At 40.1% G+C, this 19,873-nt stretch overlaps 1 protein-coding gene across 2 annotated transcripts in view; it reads right to left on the bottom strand.

Annotated features, from left to right (window-relative positions):
* The window catches only part of caln1 (calneuron 1), a 111,031-nt gene that overhangs the window by 3,312 nt on the left and 87,846 nt on the right, over positions 1–19,873 (bottom strand). For both annotated transcript variants that reach the window (XM_056474395.1, XM_056474394.1), the window contains exon 5: positions 6,396–6,552. In XM_056474395.1, coding sequence (XP_056330370.1) covers positions 6,396–6,552 — 157 coding nt within the window. The remainder of the gene's footprint in view (positions 1–6,395; positions 6,553–19,873) is intronic.

Below are 19,873 nucleotides of genomic sequence, written 5' to 3'. Positions count from 1 at the left end.
CTGTATTGTGTATTTACACCATGGCCATATTCATCTAACATTATGTAAACATACAAAATAACATTAACATTATATCAGACACTGTAAAAAGGCTATTCCCAGCCACTAGACTTTTCTGACAGGGTATTTGAGTGTCCTCGAGTGTTAGAATGTTGTGGGACTGCTATACAGGAGTTATTATTAGGGATTGTAGATAGCAAAAATTAGCGTTTTTTTTAAAAGCATGACGGTAAAACATGAACGCAGTTATGAATGTATTAAAACATGTGCTTGTTTGTTGTAAAACATTTTAATAATGACAAAAAATACAAATTTGTGCATCTCCTTACCTCCATTTGCAGCCATGCTGCTGTTGTAGCTGTTGTATTCTGGGAAATTTTCTTACCCCTTGGTTGAGTGTGGTCCTAAAAAGATTCAAGGGGTATCTAGCCCTTCCTTTTAGCCCTACGCCTTCAAGCTAAAGAGAATTGGGACACCCCACATTTAAAGAGGAAAAAAATCAAAAGAAGCAAAAAAATGGAAAACTTTAGTTAAAATTTTGTAGGTTGTACTTTTTTTTTGTTGCAATATTTGGCTTGTATTTAGTTGCATTATCTTTCAATTTCAAAATATGTTTGGTGACTAAAATATTATTTGAATAAATATATCTGTTTAATAAATCTGTTTTATTTAAAATGCACCAAAAAGCATTGCCTATTTACTGAGAAATGGATAAAAATATTCATTTTTAAAATGGGGTGTACTCAATAATGCCGAGCAATATATCTCTACATACTAATATTTGGTTACATTCATAGCAAAATCTGCAGGTAACAACCTGCTGGCTACAGAACTTGTGGCACATAGCATACATTCCTTCTATTATTTTTATCTGCAGAAATGCATTGTGTTCACTGCTTTCCTGATGGTTTGCAGTGGCCCCATGTGCAAGGGCCCTTTTAGTGCTGCTTGCAGCTTTAATTGGGCTTCCATGTAGCATTAGAATTGTCCATCTAATTTTGATCAGCCACAGAACAGCTGCATAAAGATTAAGCTGTGTGTTAGATTGCTAAATGCAAAATCTGTTAGCAGTCTTGTTAATCTTAGCTGACTGTTTCCAGTGCGCATCGTGTATTAGCTGTTGAGCTACAGAAACTGTAGTGTCTACTTGTGTCTCTGGACACATTAACATAGCCTCAGCGTGTGGTCTGTTGACAACACTAAAGCTCGGCCCAGGTGCTATCATAAATGATTCATGAAGACATGGAGGGCTCAACAGAAGGTGTGGATGAGCGTTTCTTTAGCGCTGTGGACATCTGCTACTGCTGGTAGAACTGAGACCAACACTGTTGGCATATAGGATCTGCTTGACCCCAGCCATAGATATATACACTAGATATCACATACGGACCCTGAGCATGCGTCAATAGCACCGCCACATTTGTACAGTGCTCCCAGGACAAATGTCATTCAACCATACTAGTCAAGACTAAAGCCAATGTGAAGATGCTAGACATTTGCGCTGCTTACGGGTGTAGTAACAAGTAAACAAAGAAAACAAAGCACAAAGACAGAACATTTCATAGGTAAGATTTCGTTTTTTACGTTTTTGTACTTTTGTGCTAAACAAGTAACATTATTGATGATAATACAGTCACTTACTACATTCACCATAAGCCAAAGTACCAACTCGCACTAATTACTAGGCTTATGCTAGTTTTGTTGAACAAAATCAGCAATGTAAATGAAATATGACAACAAGACACTGCAGTGCTAGAAACTTGTCAGCTTAGTGAATGAGTCGTTCATAACGGAGATTCATAAACAAACAAATCGCTCCCGCTGTTAGAATGAGAAGTAAAAGCGGGAGAGGGGGTGCGTTTCAGGACAAGGTTTAGACCAAATTAAACAGGTAGGGAGGATAAATCATTTCCTTGCACACAAACACACGCACTTTGTCAGCAAAGCCAATGTAAAATTATAATTTTCATAATTTAAAAAAATATTTGCCTACTGACCACCGGGAAAACTCACGATCATAGATATATGCATATATTTGTATATTTTGGCTCTGGATGGCTAGTCCTTACTGCACCTTGGTCCTGCATTCATTTCAAAGAAGCGCTATACAATGTACTAAAACGGCAGCTCTTTTGACGCATTCCTTCCAATAGAGAACAACAGGGTAGGCGACATCTAATGTAAATATCTATGGACCCCAGCAATGGTAACACTGTGCTAGCGTGGATCATACACCAACATACTGAAACATTTAAACACTGAAATAACTCACTATGTCCATTAGGTAACTTCAGGGCATACATTAGTAAACTGTATGCAATTTGCCCAACTTGATCTTTTAACTACAACACAACAATGCATGATGAAAAACAACAGCTTCATTTACCTGGACCACAATATTTGGAGTAGTTTACATTTAGACTGTAAGCGGTGATTTAAACCATTATAATCCATTCAACCAAGTCATATAAACACTGCTACACAAGAACAATGATTTTGGGCTCTATTCTAATGATCAAAGGTTAAAGCGGATGGTGCAAAAGCACCAAGTGCTATCCACTTTTGCAATTTTAAGGCCAGAAAAAACGATCTGTGAGCCAGGCGCATGGTTTAAAAGGGTTGCCCTTATTCTCTTACTGAGTTATGGGTGTGTTTTGGGCATAACATGCATTGTACCAATCAGAGGCTAATGTTCCAGTATCTCATTAAATCTTCTGACCAATCAAATGCTTTATACCACCTGACATGTCATCGCCCCCTTCAAGATGCTTCTCGTTTGTTTTTGATTTATAAACTTGATTTCAATTACTCTAACTGGCAGAGCTGGGATAAAAACCAAACACTATTGGATGTTTTTTAATAAAGGGGTGGAGCTACCATATGTCCCGCCCTGTCTTTATGTTTCAGTTGAGATTACGTAAAATTGCGAAGAAAAAATGCACCTTCTAATCACTTCATCAGACTATTAAGTTCTAAACCATTTATTATGTTTTATTGTTCCACTTTAGGAATGATATTTACAATAAATTTATAATATATAAATATAATAGTACATTTGATAGGTGTCTCTCACCTTGTCCCACAGCAGCATTGATTTATAGTATATAATAGTGTCCATAGTTTATAACAGCGGTGCTTAAACTTAGTCCTGGAGGGCCGGTGTCCTGCAGAGTTTAGTTCCAACCCCAATTAGACACACATGAACATACTAATCAAGCTCTTTCTACAGTAGGTATACAGTACTAGAAACGTCCAATCAGGTGTGTCGAAGGAAGTTGGATCTAAACAATGCAGCACAGCGGCCCTCCAGGACCGACTCTAGACGCCCCTGGTTTATGACATTGGTTTTATAATAATAAATGACTAATTAAGTGTCCATCTCATAATAAACACAATAGCTACTTTTGTTTTTACAATGATGTAATTCAATTACTAAATCAGTTACTATTTATAAGTAGTGACTAGTAACTATAACTATTTTTAAATAGACCAACACCATTTATACATGTTTATACATATACATTATTAACAGTAGTATTATAACATTATATAATATTCCAGAATGTAAAAACACCATTTATACAATGATTATATATGATATATACACTGACGATAAGATACAATATGCAGCATGGTTTTAAGTTTAAGTACAGATGTTTTGTGAATGTGAAAACAGTCTACACATTTTATTTAAGTGAAAAAAAAAACTTTTAGATCACTCGAAGCATCAAACAGGCTTCATTTAAAAACATTTTCTCAAGTTTCACAAGATAATTATGAGTTTGTCTCTTAATGTTACGCGGCATATGCTAGAGCGAGCTTTGCTGACCCTATAGATGCGGTGATGACACCCACTCGTGCTGTATCTGCAGATGAGCTGCCCACACAAAACCCAAACCAGCATCTCGAATTTACCAAATCAGCCTCTAAAAACTGCACCTCATGTCAATAGGCTGTGAATATCGCATTTTGTAAAAGAGCATCAAAGCAATAGTTCACCGGAAAGCATTTGCTCTTAATTTACTCACCCTTGCACCATCTAAAAAAAATAGCCATTGCTCCTGATGATACACTGAGATCTTAAGTGAAATGATCGGTCTTCATTAGATCTCAGTGTATCTTAAGGAGCCCAGGGCACCTACGCATCCACACAAACACGGTTTTTAAATTTAGCTGCCTATGTTTGGCTGATTATAATGATTCAGATGCTATATCTTATTTGATAATCCTTGTGTTTGACATCATCTTTATAACATAATTTACAATACAGAGGAGATCTCACCTTCTCACAAGGTAACTCACCTTCCACATTTCACAAGTTCTCACAGAGTTTAAGAATCTTGAGCTGTTCTAAAGTGACTGAAACCCTCCTACAGTTGTTCAAATGAAGGCTAAATGGAGACCCTTTCTGTCATAGCAAGAGAAGTCACTTATTATGAATGTGTGATTTTTAGAATATTGCCTTTTTACAAGGTCACTTATTCAAGCCACCTCAAAAGGCTGGCCATACACAAAAGACAAATGCACAAGACAATGCTAAGAATCTAAATAGTCAAGTTCAGCACTCCTGCTGAAAATGATCATTAGTTCAGTAACAAACTAGGTAAAGACCTGTTCATCAATCAGTGTCTGAACATTTAAGAGAATTTGGACTGAAAGTCATGCCTCTTATAATGCTATACATGACAGAGTGATTGTAAAAGTTTATCAAAAGCTCCTTCAACATTCATTCTGTACGGTCATCACTCAGTCAGCCAGCAATATTTTAATGTAGGGTGATTGAGAATATACCCTTAAAAACAAAGGTTGGAGCCAGCTCCAAGACCTGACCTCAAAGTGGCTGTACAAACCTCCTAGAAGTTTCACTTATGTAAGAAATTAGGAAGGTAATGCTGACTCGCAGGGGGAGTATCACAATGGAGTGTCAGTCAAAACACTTGAAACAAGATCCATTTTGTGGTATTTTATTCACCAATGCCAGTGCATAACTCTTCATATGGCATCAAACTGGTTTCTAGTCATAAATACACAAGACAGACCAAACAAATAAAATCAATAAACTGCATAACCAATCCTCCATAAATAAACAGTACAAGACAACATCACTTACAGTTGCACGCAGCCACAACATCATATGAGTCCAGAGCAGTGAAAGACGAGCATACTGATACTCTGAAGCCACACTGCTTAAAGGGTTGATGATTAGGGTGATAGGGTGCAGCTGTGAACCATGTGGTAGGCCTTCAATGCATGCATCAGAGAGGTTTAAACAAACATTGGGCAAGGTTTCAGGGAGCACGTCACAAAGATTTTCTACAACTTATTTAATGTCTTGTACATGACAAGTCCAAGTCCAACCTATTGTGTTTTATAAAGGTTTACACCTACCACAACCCTAAATCTAACCTCACAGTTGGCTGGTTTTAGCTGGTCGACCAGCCTGGTTTTAGAGGGGTTTTGGCCATTTCCTGGCTGGTTTCCAGTCATTTCCAGCCTAGTCTTAGCTGGTCAAGCTGGAAAATGACCAGCTGAAACCAGCTTGACCAGCCTACCCAGGCTGGGAGCCCAGCCAAAACCAGCTATGTCCAGCTTAAACCACGCTGGAAAACACAATTCATAAATATGCAAATCCAATTCGTAATTTAAAACATGATTCAGAAATACACAAATCCAATTCGTAAATTCAAAACACAATTCATAAATATGCAAATGCAAATCGTAAATTCAAAACGCAATTCACGAATACACAAATCTAATTTGAAAATTTAAAACATGATTCATAAATACACAAATTAAATTTGTAAATAAAAAATACAATTCATAAATATGCAAAATACAATTGGTAAATTCAAAACGCGATTCACAAATACACAAATCTAATTTCTCAATTCAAAATGCGATTCGTGAATACACAAATCCAATTCGCAAATTCAAAACACGATTTATTAATACACAAATCCAATTAATTTGGAAAAAAATGTCATGATTTTTACTTGTGAATTCACAGATTGTGTGTTGAATTTATGAATTGTGTTTTGAAATTACAAACCGGGCTTTGTAAAAGTGAATTGTGCTGTGCATTTATGAATTTTATTTTGTAAATATAATATTTTTGAGACTGATCTGGCTCCATACAAAAAGTACTGTGCTCTGACTTCAAAACTGTATTATGTCATTTGATTTTCACTGTAGTTTGTAGTGAATTTACAGTAATGCAGTATGACTGGACAGTCAAGGAGTTTGAGACCTTTCAAGATGGGTTAATTATTATTCATGAACTCAAACCTCCATATATGATGACATTATAACCCAGTGCACTCTAAAATTAACTCCAGCACCACTGACACACACATGCACACACACGCTAAAGTGAAGGCAGCAGTGTTGACGCTCACCTCCCTCAAACTCTGTCTGACAGTTGCCGGAGTTCTCGTTCAGACTCTCCTCCTCATTGATGATGATGTTCTCAATGTCCTTCATCGTCAGGTGGTCTCGGAAGGCATGGAAAAGGATGTGCTTCAGCTCCTCCAGTGTTATTCGCTGCATGTCAAACTGCAGACACAAATCACACAGCGGGAGTTACTCAACCAAACGCAAACTCAGAACAAAATCCATTTGTGTTTCAGTTTTGCTCAATTAAATGTGTATATTAACTACTGTTTCAATGCATAATTTCATTGAATTGGTCTGTTCTTATTTTAACATAGAATCGATTCAGTTTTCGATCAATTTTCAATTCCAAAAACTCAGAGATCTTGGTGTTGTTTGTTTTGTTATGTTTTTATTATGAACCGTTTTCAAATGCCACATTAAAATTCATTTTGCAGTTCGGTGCTTAGATAAAAACAGCAGAGAAAAAAAAATCAATACAGTCTTTGTAACTGAGGAGAAAAAGTGCATTGATCAGTCTGAAGAGTTTAATAAAAGCACAGCATTTAATAAGAAGACATAACACAATTAACTGCAAGAAACTTGAAGGACATCTGAGGAAAACTGTCATAAGGACTGTAACTCATGTTCACTCTTGAAAGTTGATTTTTATTACTTGTATCCAGAGGGCGTTTATGAGCTCCATCCCTTTAATTACCCAAGCCCACAAGATCGATTTTTCAGGAGGATGTAAATGAAACTGTGGCGCAGCAGCTTAATGCCTTATTTGCAAAGCTGTCGGGTTAGAGAACAAACAGTCATTAGGTACAGTGCGGTTGCAGTCGGTTACATATTAATACACCACTAAATCATTCAACATACCCTAATCAAATGGTACAGTGAATACTGTAGCAATCTGGTTTATATACTTATAGATAAAGATCAAGATATAAATGTGATAATATAAAATACAGAAATATTTGAAGTCAAACGTCACTCAAATATATGGATTAATGGTAATGTTGTTAACAATGCTGATAGGATTTATTTTTTTGATACTAGCACACAGTATTTTTCCATTAACTAGTACTTAATTATTTACAGTGTTTTTTCTTTATAATTTTTCTCAGATCAGAATTGAAATTCTCAAAACTACCTGTTCAATCTTCAAATCATTGCAACACTTGTCAAAAAAGCAGTTTCTCATTTCAAAAAAGAGAAAATATCCAGTGAGCGGCAGTTCTGTGGGCGCAAATGCTTTGCTGATGCCAGAGGTCAGAGGGGAATGAGAACTCAATCCAATAGAGCACCTTTGGGATGTGGTGGGACGGGACATTCGCATCATGGATGTGCAGCCGACAAATCTGCAGCTACTGTGTGAAGCTATCATGTCAATATGGACCAAAATCTCTGAGGAATATTTCCAGTACCTTGCTGAATCTATGCCATGAAGGATTAAGGGTCCAACCCTACTAGTAAGGTGTACCTAATAAAGTGGTATATATATATATATATATATATATATATATATATATATATATATATATATATATATATTCATTCATTCATATTCTTTTTGGCTTAGTCCCTTTATCAATCTGGGGTCACCACAGCGGAATGAACCGCCAACTTATCCAACACATGTCTTACACAGTGGATGTCCTTCCAGCTGCAACCATTCACTGGGAAATACCCATACACACACACTAACACACATACACTACGAACAACTATAGCTAAGTCACCTGTACCGCATGTCTTTGGACTTGTGGGGGAAACCGGAGCACCCAGATGAAAGCCACGCGAACACGGGGAGGACATGCAAACTCCACACAGAAATGCCAACTGACAAATGCCACAGGCTCGAACCAGCATACATATAGATTGTGTATATATATACAAGAGGACAAGAGTACAAGAGTTGTAATGTAGATGAGAATTCAATGTTAAAACTCTGCCAATATGCTGAATTGGATTTTATGAACCGCTATAAACCACAGCTTAATTCCAAAATCTTCTTTAATGTTCTACTGCAGAACAAAATGTCTCCTAAATCTTGGATAGCCTGAGGATCAGCAGATTAACAGCAGATTTTCATTTTTGGATGAACTATCTCCTGAAGTAAGTAAAACGAGTAGCTCAGATTTTCATTTAAACATTTGTAACCTTATATATTTTGTTAATTAATAATTAAATGTAAAAATGTTATGGAATTTATTTAGAAAGATTTTCTATTTACTTTTGATATGTCTGATACAAGGTTTAATATGTATTAGTTAAGAAAGTTATTGTTGTGCTTGGCTCCTTTAAGGGAGGTAAACCGGAAAGCAGCAGGGAGAGAAAAAAAGGAGTGGAGAAAAGTTCGGGAGACGCAAGGCTGTTGTAATGCTGTTTGTGAATGTTAAGTCGATGCTCCAGACTAAAGAATAAACGAATTATCACTCTGGTAACCCGCGTTCATTTATGAAACCCACGTTGGAGAGACTGGGGTGAGAACAGCCAGAAATAAGGGTTACAGACTGGTGGCAGCGGTGTTAACAGTTTCTGGAGGCTTCTCGGCTGGATCATTCAACTTGGACCGGTACAATTGTGTTATGCACCGCGAAGCGTATTGGCGACGGCACCGTGACCAGCAGACAGGTTAATACAGGTGACTGACTTTCCCAATTGCTTCATTACAAGTTAAACAGCGGCTAAGCGGCTAAAAAAAAAAAAAAAAAAAAAAAAAAAATGTCGACCGAATCTCGCGTGCTTTCCGCACGTGCGTCTCCCTCGGATGAGAGTGATGTTGACGAAATTGCGCCATCAGCAGAACAGCCAAGAGAACACACAGCTTCTGCAAATTGCACTACCAGTTTGCTGCACTTCAGAGTTGATCTTCCGCCATGTTTTCATGGAGACGGTAGGGATAAAGACAGTTTTTCTTTATGGAAAGCCCGCTTAGAGCTTGCAGTTAAGGCCTGTGCTGATGCACAAACGCAAGATTTAGCTGCAATTTTGCCTACAAGACTAAGTGGAGATGCTTTAGCTTACTGGCTGTCCCTGTCTCCTGACATACAACGGGACTATGAACTGTGTGTTGCTGCATTAAATGATGTTTTTGGGAGGAAGCAATTTGTGATGCATTTTCAAACTTTTGTGAATGCCAGGCCACGTATGCCTAAAGAACCTTTAGAAGTATTTGCAGCTGAAATCACAAGATTGGTTTTGGAAGCATTTCCAAACTACGGTGAGTCTGCCATTGCAATGGAAAGATTTAGACGGTTCATAGCTGGTCTGGACCCTATTCTTCAAGCAAAATGTCATGAACATGGCGCCACTAACCTAGAGGAAGCTTTAGCCATTGCGTGTAAATGGGAGCGAGCTCAAGAAGTTCTCAGACTGGCACCACTTCCCCCTCTCAGTCACATGACCTCTCAAAATTCATCATCAGCACTGCCAAGCGAATCGCTTTCTGCTATGATATCCACAAAGACCCCAGTACATGAGGACATTTCGTCTGAAATCATGACAGCGGTAAAGCAATTGACTGCTGATGTAAAAGCACTCAGGATGGAAGTAAGTCAACTGAAAAAGCAACATGTTTCCTCAAGACAGAGAGATTACTCACCTGAACGTGGTAGAGACAAGCACCGTTACTCTCCACTCTCATCTCCTAGGAGATTTCCTGTCTCACCAACATCTTCTCCACATCGTCGGGATGACAACTACTTTTCCGCAAGCAAAGGCAGTGATATGCGACACCGTTATAGAGATCGTCATACGAGCCCATCTCCACAATACCGTGATTCTTATATGAGGCCATCTTCACATTACCGGGATCGTCATGTGAGCCCATCTTCACATCAACGAGATCATTACATCAACCCCTCTTCCCATCGAGATCGTCATGTGAGCCTCTCTTCACATTATGCAGCTCAACATGCCAGCCTTGCTTCCCCTCGTCAAAACCACCGGGGCAGCTCGACTTCGCCTCACTATGATCACTATGGCCATCCAACTGCAGATCTTCAATCATACCACCAGAATCGTCATACTGCAGAATGGTCCTGCAACGAGTTATCTGGAGGGAGGCATAACCTGCGTTCTACTGATCATCTCCCTACACCGAATGATCGTCATGTTAGCTTTGTCGATGAGAAGGTAGATCTTCAGGGAAACGGCTGGTAGCAGGTACTATGGGCCACGTATCTGCTGAGTCCATGATTGGGCCCAAACAAACTGAACCTTTAATTCCTGCCATTCCAACACCATATGTTTTTGCTATCATTGAAAACATTGCTGTACAAGCATTTGTAGACACAGGTTCAGAAATATCTCTAATCAGCGAAACATTAAGAATGTCAGTTCCTTCTCTTACAAAAAAGCCTATTCAGAAATCTTTTCTTTTGGCGAAATCCGTAACTGGTGACTATCTTGACACTTTGGGTATGTTACCTATTACTATTAGACTAGGTGAGGAAGTGTTTTCACATGATATGCAGGTGGTTAGAAATGCTACACAGCCAGTGATCCTGGGGTGGGATTTTCTTAGCAAACACCATGCTGCAATTGACCTCAGGGAAAATAATTTGAAATTGTGGAACTGGACTGTTCCTCTTTTGTGTTCGCAGGAAATAATCCCTCTTAGGAGTAGTGCTGTGACTTTAGAGGCCATTCTAATCCCAGCGAGGTCACAAATGAATGTTTTGGCAAAAATTCAGTCAAATGTAGGGGAAAAGGAGTTCACATGCAATTACATAGGTCTTTTAAACCCAGAGATTCAGTCAGTACCTGGTCTTTTTGTAGCACGTACAGTGACTTCTGTAAAAGCTGGTGTGACATGTGTTCGAGCTATGAACCCTACAAGTGAGGATTGTCATGTTCCATGTGGCACAAGACTAGGTGAGTTTCATTCCTTAGTCACTCAACCAGGCGAAGAGTATATAATGCTGGAACCAACAGTAGCTCAGATACAAACAGAGAGTGAGCTCTGTTCAAAACCTAAAGTAGACCTCAGCCAATCTGCACTGAACAGTGAAGAACGCACACAGTTAGAGACTCTGGTTTCCAGTTTCTCAGATATTTTCAGTGCAAATGATTATGATTATGGTCGTACCGATTTAGTCAGGCATACCATCTGTACTGGAAATGCCCAGCCCATTAAGCAAAGGGCTTACAGGACATCACCTCTCATTCGAACTGAGATGGACAAGCAGGTTCAGCAGCTCCTTTCCACTGATGTCATTGAGGAAAGTTGTAGTCCCTGGGCTTCCCCTGTTGTCTTAGTTAAGAAAAAAGATGGCAGTTATAGGTTCTGTATCGATTTTAGAAAACTAAATGCAGTCACGGTCAAAGACTCATACCCCTTACCTCGAGCTTCAGATGCTTTAGACAGCTTGGCAGGGGCACGTTGGTTTAGTACAATGGATTTGTCCAGTGGATACTGGCAAGTTGAACTTGAACCCAAAGATAGGGAGAAAACCGCATTCACTACAGGCTGTGCATTGTATCAGTTCAAGGTGATGCCGATGGGGCTCACAAATGCTCCTCCAACTTTCCAACGACTGATGGAGTTGGTGTTACGTGGACTCCATTGGAAAGTTTGTCTAGTTTACCTTGATGATGTACTAGTGTTTAGTCAGACTTTTAGTGAACATCTTAAAAGTCTTGAGGAGATTTTCAGTCGTTTTCGATCAGCTGGTCTAAAACTGAAGGTTAATAAATGTCATTTTGCGCGCAGTGAAGTCTCCTACTTGGGTCATGTTGTATCCAGCCAGGGTCTGCTCCCAGATGAAAAGAACCTGGACAAAGTCCGGTCTTGGCCTACTCCCATGACTGTCACTGAGGTGAGAGCATTTATTGGGCTGTGCTCCTATTATAGGAGGTTTGTCAGGAAGTTTGCTGTGGTAGCTGCACCCCTTCATGCTCTGACTCAAAAGGGGGCTATCTTTGATTGGACCAGTGAATGTGAGGAAGCTTTTAGGTCTCTGAAGCAGGCTCTAATTAGTCCTCCCATCGTAGCTCATCCTATATTCACACAGCCTTTTCAGCTATACACTGATGCTTCTCATAATTGTGTAGGTTCAGTGCTAGCCCAGAGGCAGGATGGGAAGGAACGCGTCATTGCCTATGCCAGTCATGCACTTACTCAGTCAGAAAAGAAATGGTCTACTTATGATCGTGAACTTTGGGCTTTGGTATGGTCTGTTCGACATTTCAGACATTTCTTGTCAGGGGCCCCATTCACGATTATAACCGACCACAAACCATTGTTGAATCTGAAAACGGCAGTGGTCGATAATGATCCAACTGGTAGAAGGGCACGTTGGATTCTTGAGTTGGATGTCTATGACTTCAATATTCTGCACAGGCAAGGGAAGCAGCACAGTAATGCTGATTCTATGTCACGGAGGCCTAGCTTGCCAGTGACTAACACAAAAGCAGTTCAGTGTGTAATTTCTGATCATGCCACAACTAAAAGAGTCACATTGCCATCCGGAGGGCCACAAGATTGTGATATACTATCTGACATGACTTTGACACTGTCAGTTGATTTAGCTGAATTACAAGCTCAGCAAAAGGCTGACTTTTGTCTTAGCACCGTCTTGAATTGGAAAGAGAAGGGCAATCAAAGGCCCCCCTTAGGCAAGCTGAAAAATTTCTCGGTGACATTGAGAAAACTCTGGCATGACTTTCCCAAATTATCAGTTCAAGATGGGATACTATATCGCAGAGTGAAATCCTCTCCTCATAGCCCTGCAGGTTATCAAGTAGTCTTGCCTGAGGTACTTATTCCAACTGCTCTTAAGTGTTTTCATGGGGAAAAATTTAGTGGTCATTTGAATGCAGAGCGTACTTTGTTGAGAGCCAGGAAAATTTGCTATTGGCCCTACATGTCTCGAGATATTCAGAAATTCTGTGCTGAATGTATTTCCTGTCAGTCCTGTGCTCCTACTACTCCTCATGAAAGGGCCCCATTGCAGTCAATCCATGCAGAAAGACCATTCCAAAGAATTGCTGCTGACATCACTGAGCTACCAGCTACTTCATTGGGGAATAGGTATGTTTTAGTTGTTATGGATTATTTTACTCGTTTTGTTAATTTGTACCCTTTGAAGGATCAGCGTGCAACCACGGTAGCAAAGTGTATTTTTGAGGAGTACATTAAACAGCATGGGGTTCCTGAGAAAATTCTTACAGACCAGGGTAGACAGTTTGAGTCAGATTTGATCAAACACCTGTGTAGTCAACTAGGCATTGAAAAAACTCGTACCTCTCCCTACCATGCCCAGTGTGATGGTATGGTTGAAAGACTTAATCGAACCTTGAAGGACCAACTTGCCAAGTACATTCATGACAATGGGGGTGAATGGGATAAATATCTTCCTCAAGTGGAACTCGCCTATAACTCCAGTGTTCATTCCAGTACTGGATTTTCTCCTTTTTTTCTGGTACATGGTAGAGAACCTCGGTTACCTGCTGCTATCCTTCTGAACTGTAGTCCTGATTTCACCTCCTGTACGCCAGGTACCCCTGCAGACTATGCTTGTGATGTGACTAAACGTTTGTCATATGCTTTTAAGGATGCTACTGAGCGGTCCACAGCAGCTAAACTTAATCAGAAACGGCAGTATGACAAAAAGATCCGTTTTCACCCACATCAGCCAGGTGACTTGGTATTTTTGGATGATCCTGCTCAAAAGCAGAATAAACTGGCTGCTAAATGGAAAGGCCCATACAAAATTTTGAGGAGAATGGACAAAGATGATAGCCCTGGGGTAACTTATGAGATTACAAACCCAAGACATCCACAGTCAAGAAAGTGGGTGGTTCATCACAATCGCCTGAAAGTTTATAAGGGTCCTTGGAGGGAGGTGACTGCCACTTCCCCACAGGGGTCGAACTCTACCGTGGTCAGAAGCGCTGAGGCCCCTTATGTTCCCCTCACTGGATTAGCAGGTGCTTTACCTTTTCGCCCTTCCTTACCACCGTATGTGCCAAATCAAACACTGAAACAGACTACTGCTAAAACAGGGACTGAATGTTCAAATACAACTGCTTTGTTCCCTGTGCCTGACAGTTTACCGAATCCCAGTGTTTCTCTGGGGACCTCTATGACCTCAGAGGGAGCCATCTTGCCAGTAGCACAAGCACCACAACTAACCCGCAGTGGTCGTATGGTTAAAATACCTGAAAAGTTTAAAGATTTTGTTTGTTGAAGAATATGCACAGTAGTGTTAATTGTCTGTGCTCTTTATTTCCATTATACTGTGTAAATATGACACATTTTTTTTTTACATGCTGATGTGGTATAGCAGTGTCTTTGAACGTTTTGCGCTTGATTTTGTATTTTGCAATATTGTGGACGAAAATGTTATGCGACAGCACTTATACGATTTTTTTGCTTTGTTAGAGGTTGCCACTTTGTGAGTGTGTTAAAGTGATTTTGAATTAGTTAGAGGAAACGGGGACGTTTCTTTGTTAAGCAGGGGAAGACTGTAACCTTATATATTTTGTTAATTAATAATTAAATGTAAAAATGTTATGGAATTTATTTAGAAAGATTTTCTATTTACTTTTGATATGTCTGATACAAGGTTTAATATGTATTAGTTAAGAAAGTTATTGTTGTGCTTGGCTCCTTTAAGGGAGGTAAACCGGAAAGCAGCAGGGAGAGAAAAAAAGGAGTGGAGAAAAGTTCGGGAGACGCAAGGCTGTTGTAATGCTGTTTGTGAATGTTAAGTCGATGCTCCAGACTAAAGAATAAACGAATTATCACTCTGGTAACCCGCGTTCATTTATGAAACCCACGTTGGAGAGACTGGGGTGAGAACAGCCAGAAATAAGGGTTACACATTTATAAGCACAGTGATGAAATACAGAATGGAAAGCTCCAGCTTTGCAACAGGAAGCTCTTACTAAGGTTCTGCGGCTCTGGAGAAAGACACTTGACAGGATGTGCTGCTATTGAGGCTCATGTGGAGAGACAGCAGGATATTACAATAGCTGGCAAGCTAATAAATCTGACAAGCCATTAAGTATTACAGCCTCAGTATGCTTACTTCTACACTAACTTGTCATTTCAGTCCATTTTAGCAAGCTAGTAAGAAGTGCAAAATACTTTGCAATACAGGATTCAAGATGCAGTAAAGATGTGTAATAGGCACATAAATCAGTTTTATTTTTATGTTTGTGTGTAAACCTGAGAATGAGGAAGTTGACCATGGTGAGAAAATATTATATTGTAAAAGTATGTTCATACATGGGACATAGAATATAATAGAAAGTGTTATTATTAGCGACACCTGTGGCTGTTAAATGAACTGCAGCCAGCGGCTTATGCTTTCATTTAAACATGGTTATTTCGCATCAGGCCTATTTGATTAGAAAAAAAATAAGTTGAAAATTTACACTATAAATAAGTTAGAAGTTACTTTTGTAAGATTTAAGAAATCTCAGATACGTTGATGCATTTACATATGGATAATACAAACAGAGTGTATAAACACTGAGACATTTGCATTCACACAATAGAGTGAGAATGCACTGGCTGGCTGGACCTTACACTTTACTTTTAGAAAAAAGTGAGTAAACCTGTAGTAACTGGTGGTGTTAAAGGGATAGTTCACCCCAAAATAAAAGTTCTGTCATTATTTATTCACCCTTTGCATGTCCAAAACCTTGCAACAGGTAACCTAAGTAAATAATTCCAGCTTTTTTCAAAATATCTTATCTCACCAGAGGGAGAGTAAGACCCAATCTCAATTCTATTTTTGAACCCCTACTCCTTCCCCTTCCCCTTGGCCCTTCAAACAGAGTGTGAAGGTGAAGGGCTTCAAAATTTACCTGTAAGAATTGGGACACCACTACAGCACCTGCACACATCATCATATGTCATTGTGAGCTCTTGCTTTGAGATCAGACAATGGCGACTGCTGTAGTTATTTTTAGGTATTTATCTTCAAGAAATCACTGAAGGCAACATTATCATGTTATCATAACGATATAACATGGCAATAAGCTCGTAACTGTACTGTGCATTTACACAGTGGCCATATGCATCAATGTAAACACAAGAAAACAACATTAACATTATAGCAGATGCTGTAAAAAAACTCATTCTCAACCAATAGACTTTTCTGACAGGGTATTTGAGTGTCATCGAGTGTCAGAATGTTGTGGGACTGCTATACAGGAGTTAATATTAGGGATTGTAGATAGCGAAATTTAGCGTTTTAAAAAAAAAGCATGACGGTAAAACACGAATTCGGTTATGAATGTATTAAAACATGTGCTTGTTTGACGTAAAAATTCGAAATATTGACAAAAAATAATAATTTGTGGATCTCCCTACTTCCAGGTGCAGCTATGCTGCTGTTGTGGCTGGTGTATTCTGGGAAATTTTCATACCCCTTGGTTTCGAGTGTGGTCCTGAAAAATCTCTCTTTTGAGGGCTATCTAGCCCTTCCCCTTAGCCCTACGCCTTCAAGATAAAGAGAATTGGGACACCCCTGTCCCTTCATGTGAACGTGCAAAACGAGGGGTAGGGGTAAGATGAAGGGCTAAGGGGTGGAATTGGGATTGGGCCTAAGTGCTGAGTAAATTCTCAATTTTGGGTAATAATAGGTACCAGTGCTGCATAATATCATTGCATCTGCTGCATCTGGTAGCAAAGGTCCTTGATAAAAAGAATGAGAGGATACTGTAGTTGATCTAGAAAATAGCAACTTTTCATTTTCTGTCAGTCTTAGTACACAATATAAAAACAAAAGTTTAGCTTTAAATAAGAAAATTATTCAAACTATTTTTTGATCAATTTTGAGCGATATGCTAATGGTCTAATTAGATTCAAGAGTTTATGCTAAGCTAAGATAAGATTGTTCCGGTCATACCTGGAGATCAGCTGAATGCATTAAAAAATGCTCAAACTCAACTGTTTAACTCTAGGTGACTTAAGCCTATTTCCAAATAAAAGTGGAGTGTTTCTTTAAATCCCTGATTAAAAACATAAGTTAAACCTTCTAATTGAATGGGAAAGTCATCTAGGGACATTCATGTGAACCAGCCTTTTAGCATCCAGACAGTAAAGCCAGTAAGCTTCCAGGCTTACCAGAGAGAAAGAGTGGGCACTAACTGCATTGATGTAACCTTCGGACAACCCACAGCCACTGAGACAGAGTCACCCGAGGGCATCGCATACATCTGTTTGCATTGGAGGCTATGAGAGTGGGCAGCAGCGCAGCTCATTAAGAGCCCTCGTGCTAGATAACAAATCCCATTTTCTTTTCATTCCAACACTCTTTCTTTGCTCTGAGTATTTATATATCGGTAATGGTGGCCGGATTGACCTTCAAGCTTGAATGGCTTTGCTGAAGAAGGTGGGAGTAATCTTTGTCGGTATGGTATGTGTGTGTGTGTGATGGCAATTTCCAGAGAGACTGGTACCTGCCGACTTATAGGTCAAGCAAGATCTTTGTTTTAAAGTATGAAAAGACACCTGTAGGCTAGAGAAATGTCCACAGCTTGAAAATACGCAGCACCACAAAAACAAGAGTTCCACTGAAGGCGGATATAAAAGAAGGGATCATCTTTGCACATGTTTCACTTATCCTTTCAGACGTTTGTTCTAATTCACATGTAAGTGCCTTGCACCGTATATTACACAGGTGTGACTCCAGGAGATTCCAGTTCAACAGAAGTGTATGCGTTTTATTCAAGTGGCATTTTTGTGTGTGATATGTGGATTAAAATTGTATTTATTTACAGAGGTAGACCTACAGTATATCATGCCACAGTTCATATTTCTTTAGTGCCACCTGCATGTGAAGACACTACATGAAGTGGTGTTCCGAGTCTAGCTGCAGACCAGAATACTGCATGCAATGCTTTTAATGCATACCCCTAACCCCACTGGTAATATCACTAGTGGCCCGTTTCCACTGAGTGGTACGGTTTAGGTCACCTTTGTCAGGCTTGCATTTGCACTGCTAAAAGGGTACCAATGATACTTGTGAATAAATGTTCATTACAGGAAGGGGGATAGGGCCTTGTATAAGCAGGCCAAATACACACTGGAAAAGGAGATCAGAGTCGCAAAAAGGAACTATTCTGAGAAACTAAGGAGTCAGTTCTCTTCCAGCGACTCAGCATCTGTGTGGAAAAGTCTGAAAAACATCACAAACTACACCATCCTCCAGCACTGTAAACAATGAACGACTTGCAAACGACCTGAATGAGTTTTACTGCCGGTTTGAGAAAACCCCCCACACCCACTCTGAACTGCTCTTCACGCCACCATTAACACCTCCACCACCCCCTGCCTCCTCCATACCTGCATTACAGTTTAACAAAGACGAGGTGCGCCAGGTCTTCCGGAAACAGAAGAGGAAAAAAGCACCAGGCCCAGATTTTATAACACCAGCCTGTTTAAAATCCTGTGCTGACCAACTGGCCCCCATCTTCACCCTGATCTTCAACAGATCACTGGAGCTGTGTAAAGTGCCCTCCTGCCTCAAACGCTCTACCATCATCCCCATCCCAAAGAAACCCAAACTTACAGGACTAAATGACTACAGACCGGTGGCACTAACATCTGTGGTCATGAAGTCCTTTGAAAAACTGATGCTGGCCCACCTGAAGGACATCACTGAACCCTCACTGGACTCTCTTCAGTTTGCCTACAGAGCAAACAGGTCTGTGGATGATGCAGTAAATATGGGACTGCATTATGCTCTGCAACACCTAGACAGACCAGGGACCTATGTGAGGATCTTGTTTGTTGACTTCAGCTCGGCGTTTAACACTATCATCCCAAAACTTCTCCTGCCCAAATTAACTCAGCTCTCTGTGCCCACCTCTGTCTGTCAGTGGATCAACAGCTTCCTAACGGACAGGCAGCAGCTGGTGAAGCTGGGAAAATCAGCACTGGCGCCCCCAGGGGTGTGTTCTCTCACCACTGCTCTTCTCCCTGTACACGAATGACTGCACATCAAAAGACTCCTCTGTGAAGCTCTTGAAGTTTGCAGACGACACCACACATTAAGGAGTTGGCTGTCTAGTGTAGCCCCAACAACCTGGAGCTCAACACGCTCAAAACAGTGGAGATGATAGTGGACTTCAGGAGAAACCCCCCCTGCTCTCCCCCCACTGAGCATCATGGACAACATTGTGACAGCAGTGGAGTCATTCAGGTTCCTGGGCACCACCATCTCTCAGGACCTGAAGTGGGACACTCACATTGACTCCATTGTCAAAAAAGCTCAACAGAGGCTGTACTTTCTTCGTCAGCTGAGGAAGTTTAACCTCCCAAAGGAGCTGCTGAAACAGTTCTACACCTCCATCATTGAATCAGTCATCTGCACATCAATAACTGTCTGGTTTAGCTCAGCTACTAAATACGACCTCCAAAGACTACGTCGAATAGTTCGGACTGCTGAGCGAATCACTGGTACAACCCTTCCTACTCCCCAAGAACTGTACTTATCCAGAGCGAGCAGAAGGGCTGCCAAAATCACTCTGGACC

This window comes from Danio aesculapii, chromosome 15 (genome assembly GCF_903798145.1).
Source record: "Danio aesculapii chromosome 15, fDanAes4.1, whole genome shotgun sequence".
In the NCBI taxonomy this organism is placed as follows: domain Eukaryota; kingdom Metazoa; phylum Chordata; class Actinopteri; order Cypriniformes; family Danionidae; genus Danio; species Danio aesculapii.
This window is presented reverse-complemented; position numbering and strand designations above follow the sequence as displayed.